This window comes from Cavia porcellus, unplaced genomic scaffold (assembly GCF_034190915.1).
Source record: "Cavia porcellus strain 051 isolate PalLab524CR breed Dunkin Hartley unplaced genomic scaffold, mCavPor4.1 scaffold_16, whole genome shotgun sequence".
In the NCBI taxonomy this organism is placed as follows: Eukaryota; Metazoa; Chordata; class Mammalia; order Rodentia; family Caviidae; genus Cavia; species Cavia porcellus.
Genome location: NW_026947499.1, coordinates 32590326 through 32596823, shown reverse-complemented (window position 1 = coordinate 32596823; position 6498 = coordinate 32590326). Strand labels below are relative to the sequence as shown.

Here is a 6498-nt window from a genome sequence, read left to right as displayed (position 1 = left end):
TGGGAGGGGTCTCCAGGGAATCCTGGCAGTCAGACAGCACCTCTGTCATTCCTGATGGGTCTCTAAGTGACCCCAGCTCCAAGCCCAAACCCAAGTCTGCAGACCAGGCAACAGCATGGAAGCTAAGGACAGAGCAGGTTCTTGTCCAAGAGACCACAGTACAGCATCTCTTGCCCACAATTGTCTGGGAGAAACAGTTCCTGGGCTCAGCCATGATATAACCCAGGCTTGACTCAGGCTGGCCTGAGCTCTGAGGTAGAAGTTGCTCACATCCGCTGTTGCCCACTGTCTAATCTCTTGCAGCAATGTGTGTGGGGCAGGACAAGAGCTGGTGGGCCTGAGGCCAGTGGAGACAGTGGGTCTCTGAGGGAGAATCCAGAACCTCAGACCCAAAGGATTTGTGGCACAGGTGGACCCTGAAGCTGTCTGCATGAGGAGTCCTGAGTGTTCTTCCCCTGAGTGATGGAGATATAGCACATGAAATGAAAACCAAGTTACTTACTTTGGAGGTTACACTCCTAACAGGGCACTGCACATGAATCTTGGGCAGAGGAAAAACATTTTAAAAATGCCCAAGGTCTTCCTTGTTCTGAGTGGCCCAGTTGGCCACATGCTCCCTGAGGGCCTTTTACCTGGGCAGATAGGGATGGGCAAGAGTCTGTCTTACCAGTTTGAGGTGCACAGACCTGGCCCACATATAGGAACTTTTTTTTTTAAATGGTACTGGGGATCAAACTCACAAACTTGTGCATGCCATGCAGGTGCTGCTGAGCCAAATCCCCAGCTCACATGTAGGAGTTTATTCCCTGGAGGCTGAAAGTCAAGCTAGGCAGAATTAGCTCCTCTCAAGACCTCTCTTCTAGGATTGTCGATGCTGCTTTCTCCCTGTGTCCTCATTCCCTGTGTGCCTCCTATGAGGATACCAGTCAGATTGAACTATGGCCCACACATGTGATCTCATTTGACCTTGAACACCTCTTTAAGACCTGATGTGCAAACACAATCACATTCTGAGGTTCTGAGTTTTAGATTTCAGTGTAAGAATTTGGAGAACCCAAGTTGCCCATGTCTGGGGTCTACTCCTTGCTGAACACACAGACCGCTTTGTTTCCTATAGAATTAGCAGAAATGTCTCCTCCTTCACTCTTGGGTTTGGTTAGATCATATTCTTTGTGTACACTTAGCAAAATGTCCTCAAACTCCCAGACTTGCCTGTTATAGTGGCACATGTCTGTAATCTCAGCACTCTGAGAGGCTGACACCGCAGGATCCCAAGTTTGAAGGCATCCCAAACAATTTAGCAGCTTGGGAAGGCCCAGTTTCAAAATAAAAATTAAAAGGACTCAGGGCAAAGACCTTGGGTCATTTCTTAGTACTGCAAAACAAATAACAATAACAAAAAAATCTTTTCAGACTCTTCTGTAAGCAGGCTATAGCCTTCGACCATGGGAAAAGGGATATGGGATCACTGCAGACTGCAGGAAAGGAAGACACAGGGAGTCTACAACTCTTGTTCTCTGATCTCTCACATTCAGAATCATGACATGGCATAGTCTCTAATGACCCACCCAATGCATGGAGCCATGCATGGCCAGAAGCCATCTCCTGGCCCCAGAGACCTGCTGGGGGCACAGGACAGCATGACAGGTGCATAGCCAGGAATGGTGGGTATTGGATATCTATTGCTATATAAGTACCAGGACCCCTGAGCCCCTGGGTCTATTTTGACCTGGCTATTGTGGGAGCCAGGAAGGCCAGGGTCAGTGGTATCCAGGTAATTGCTGCAATGGGGTGGTTGGGGTAAGAACATTTCTGGGTCCTCTCAGGGGGCTCAAGGAGGTATAGCAACAGCTTGCCTTCACCCCTCACTACATATGGGAGGTCACTGTCACTGCAAAAGATGGATATGCCCTGAGACCTGCTTAGTGCACTGACCCAACCATCCTGCCCTGTTTGGCAAACTCCCTGATACCCACCAGAACTCTGAGACTGGCCTGCATGGTGATTAGGATATCACCAGTCTCAGGTACTGAGCTCCTATGGGATACAGGGCTATAGCTGTAGATGAAGATGTGGTGGTGGGCGCCTGTTTCAACTTGGTTTATAGAGGCACCCACTTGGCCTGTCACTCCTTTATCATAGTTCTGTCCCTTTCTGAGCATTATATTCATGGTCTATATCCTTCCATAGGGCACCCCCCACCTCAACCTGCCCTAGGAGCAATGAACTTACATTGACCATTTATTCTCCCTGGTCCAAAGACAGGAGAAGATGTGACTGCATATAGCACATGCCCCCTCTTCCTTCAGCAGGGCTGGTACACCACATGGCCACATCCTGTTGTGGAGGATAAATGGGGCTCAAGGAAGACACAAGAAAGGGAAGAGTGGCAGAGTGAGGTTATTCAGCTCACGGAGCCCCTGCCCTCTGGTTTTCTGGCTCCATAGCTTGTGTTTGGGGTCTGAGTTTTCTGTATTCAGGTTGCCACAGGATGTTATGGCTGCTGCTCTTGACCCTCCCCTGCTTGGGGGGCTCCATTCCCACGACTCCTGGTGAGTCCTGACCCTATTCCATGCCCTAGCTGCTCTGACCTCATCCCTGCCCTCAGGGCTCACAGGACAAGTGCTGGGGCTGTCCATTTGCCAGAAGCCTTGCTGACTCTGAGTCCCGAGCACCTCCCTCCATGCTCTGACAACCACTCCACCTACTTCCTCAGACCTCCAGCCAGGTCAGGAGCTGGTGGGCATCGTTGGGGGCTGCCCTGTCTCAGCCAGGAGGTTCCCATGGCAGGTCAGCCTTCAGTTCTACAGCCAGGACAGCCTCCGGTGGAAGCACTTCTGCGGGGGCTCGCTCATCCACCCACAGTGGGTGCTGACTGCTGCCCACTGTCTTGAGCCGTAAGTGGGGCCATCCATGCTCTTGGCTGGGTATAGAGCCATCAGGAGGGAGGCAGAATTTCTGGGCTGTACCCAGGCTACAGGGCCAGCCTTGTCCCGCGTGTCTGGCCCAGTCCCTGCAACTGAGCTGAGCTTAATCTCCCTGGCCTACAGGCCTCCTTCTGAAGGACTTGTGGTGTCCCCTCCCCAGGGAGGAGCTGGAGGCTTGTGCCTTCAGGGTCCAAGTTGGGCAGCTGAGGCTCTATGAAGATGACCGACTGTTGAAGGTGGCTCAGATCATTCGCCACCCCAAATACAATGAGAGCCTGTCTGCTGAGGGAGGTGGGGACATCGCCCTGCTGAGACTGAATGCCCCTGTGACACTGTCAGAGGACATCTACCCTGTCTCCCTCCCTGAAGCCTCCCAGAATGTTTCCTCGGGGAAGACCTGCTGGGTGACCGGCTGGGGTGACATCAGGTTTAAAGGTAAGGATTGGGGAGACTTCATGGCCATTCTGTGTCCACTGTTGGGAACAGGTGTGCCCCCCTCATGATTTTCATCTGACCCCTCCCACAGTGTCCCTGCCCCCACCTTACCACCTACGGGCAGTGGCAGTGCCCATTGTGGAGAACGAGGCCTGTAACCAGAAGTACCAGAACTCCTCCTTGGACAGTGCCAGCAAGGTCATCAAGGATGATATGCTGTGTGCTGGACGAAAGGACCGTGATTCCTGCCAGGTGAGCCCTGCCCAGCCTCCCCCGTTGTTCTTCCCAGCAAAGATCCTAGGGTCAAGGTGTGTATGTGGGGAGGGCACTGGAAGATGTACTGTGTCTCATATTTCTTTAGGGTGATTCTGGAGGTCCCCTTGTCTGCACATGGAACTGTACCTGGGTGCAAGTAGGCGTGGTGAGCTGGGGTATCAACTGTGGCCATCATGACTTCCCTGGAGTGTATACCCGTGTGATGAGCTATGTGTCCTGGATCCATCACTATGTTCCCTTCTTCCCTGGGCCCTAGATGGGGTCTGGTTGGTGGAGAAAACCCCCAGTCTTCCTTTTGATGCTTCCTGTTCTTCCTCTCACCTCTTAAATGTCCTTATCCTTCAGTGGGGTTATTCCTGTCCACCTATGCTGAGTTTCCTGGGCCTCTCTGAATTCTGGAAGCGAGGGCTGGAAGGCAGTGTCTCTGGGAAGTGGGGTAGTTGTGAGATGTGTGACCAGACCACTTGCTTACCCAGTTTCTCATTAAACTGTGGATTTTCTAATTGATCTCTGTTTGAACTCAGAGCCTAAAAGTGACAGGAAAGCTGGGCTGGAGGAATGGGGGCATCCCTGGCCAGTGCTCTAAGATCCTCTACCACTCTACATTGTGGCCATCAAAGGGGATCAGACACACAGCCTGGATGTTCCAGGGCTGACCCCACTGGTTTGTTCAGGTCTCAGGCTTTTGAGGGGGGGCATGTCTCACCACAATATTTCTGTCCTCACTCAAGGGTACCAAGATGACCCTTTTTGAGCCCACATGGCCATTCAATTTTAAGGCTCAAATGTTAATTTCCTTCCCATGTCATTCAAATCTGCTCAGAATCATCATAAGTGTCCACCCTGCCACAACCCACCAGAACTGTGAGACCCTGACTGTGAGGAAGCCCCTGGTGCTCACTGAAACCTCCTGCCCCTTGCTGCCCAGTTCAGAGCCCACCAAGACTTGTTCTCAGTACCCTGGAACCCACTGGTGCCACAATGGCTGGACTTTCCCTTGCTTTCCTTGATTTAGGGAAGTCCTCACCTCCCAAACCACAAGCCTCCTCTGGGAACCAAGAAGCCCTCTCCAGTACCCTAGAGCCACAGGAAGAAGGTGGGACATACTGCCCCTGTTGGTTCCTGGTCACTAGGCACTGGCTCTCCCACTGGAGTACCTTGTTCCCATGTCTCTTGTACCCCCAGTTTTCTTGGCCCCCAATGTGGTTCAGCTAGTTTTGGGGGCTCTCACACCCAGGGAGGAGACTTTGCTCATAAAGAAGCATGGCTGTATGAAGAACAATGATAAAGAAGGGCACAGGTTTTGGGCCTCTCCTCGGCAGTAGAGACTCATGGGGACACAGCAGCTGTCTATACATCCAGGACTAGACTCAAGGCCCCACCTCCATTCTGGTTCCTGATTCTGCCCTGTCTGAGGGGTTCTGTGCCTGTGACTTGAGTCCTGACCCTCACCCAGTGTTCCCACTTGCTGTCCTGGGACCCAGAGTTGGGTACAAGCTGACCCTCACATAAGAATGATCAGGCTCACCCTGGTCCCTAGGACGGGGTTGAGAATGGTGCCCAATCTGAGCTCTGGGCAAGGTCTCTTGGGCCCTTGATGGCTCCTCACTCTGCTTACCAGACCCTGACCCAGGGACTGAGCTTGTAGGCACCATGGGGTGTGATGACTGCTAGGGAGGGGCTCTGGCAGGTTGGCCTAAAGATACTCTACAAAGAACATGTCCAGTGGGAACACAAATTTGGGGACCTTGTGGGTGCTGGCTGCCCCCTGGGGGGAGGTGTGAAGGTGAGGAGAAAGTAGAGGCAGTTGTGTGGAGGGGCAGTGTCTTGGGTTGGGCAGGAGACCCAGGTTCCAGGTTGTATGAGCCCAGCTTGGGGGAATGGGGTGTAGGTGATCCTGCTTTGGCCTGGATATGGGAGCTCATGCCACTATCACAAGGTCTGACTCCCCTTCTGCAGCTGAGCAGAGATAAGATGAGATCCAAGAACCTCCTATCCCCTACCATTTCTGCCACTGAATGGCTGCCCTACTCATCCCTGCCATCATGCCACGGTTGACCTACTGGTCTCCAAGAGTAGGAGGGCTTCCATACCAGTCCTTAGTCCGCCTCTCTGACCTTCAAGTACTTCTGAAATTCTAGGTGACCTCCCCAGTCCTGAGATAAATAGCTTCCCAGACCCAGGTCTGGGTAGAAGGGAGGCTTTTAGAAGCCACCCACAGGGTCAGAGTGTGTATTTCTTCTATTGCTGCCTCTTCCAACTTTTAGCTAAGTTGCCTAGGTGTGTCACCTGAATTATCAGAAGCGGACACTAGTAACCTATCTGGAGGGAACTTTGGGGTCAGGTCCTGACTCATTTCCCACTCTCAAGTGATGCAGGAGATTCTGCCCACATCCAAAGAGAATCTTGGATCCCCAGAATCCTAAGGGTCAGGGGACTCTGTGGATCCAAGCCATAGAAGTAGAGACCGGGGAAGGAGGAAAGGTTCAGGGTTCACTTGGCCTAAGATGAGCTGAGGGAGTCTGGACTCCTGCTGGGGAGAACCAAGAGAGGATGCTTGAATTTGTGACACAGGTTGGTGACAGCATAGGTACAGGAACCTAAAGATGTCTTGCAACATTGCAGTTGAGGCTAGACCCAACTGGGTGCTGGGTGGAGATACCTTGGTGGCCAATAGCTTGAGAGTGCCCTCAAGGTCCCCATGTGTTACAACAGAAGGAACCAGGAGGACTGAGGTCCTAAGGCAGAGCCAAATTTACTCATAGAGGTCTTTATCCCTGGCCATTCCTAAACTTGAAGAAGCTACAGGGACCCAGGGGATCATAAGACAGTGAGACAAATATCACTTGCTTTACTCTCT

General features: G+C 52.2%; 1 protein-coding gene across 1 annotated transcript; it reads left to right on the top strand.

The window, feature by feature from the left end:
- The first annotated feature begins 1976 nt into the window (after positions 1-1976).
- LOC100727068 (mastin-like) lies at positions 1977-4145 on the top strand. Its single transcript, XM_003478095.3, has 5 exons — positions 1977-2552; positions 2717-2897; positions 3088-3362; positions 3454-3614; positions 3724-4145. Exons 1-5 carry the CDS (start codon positions 2492-2494, stop codon positions 3892-3894), a joined length of 849 nt encoding a protein of 282 aa, XP_003478143.1. The 5' UTR covers positions 1977-2491; the 3' UTR covers positions 3895-4145.
- Positions 4146-6498: the final 2353 nt, after the last annotated feature.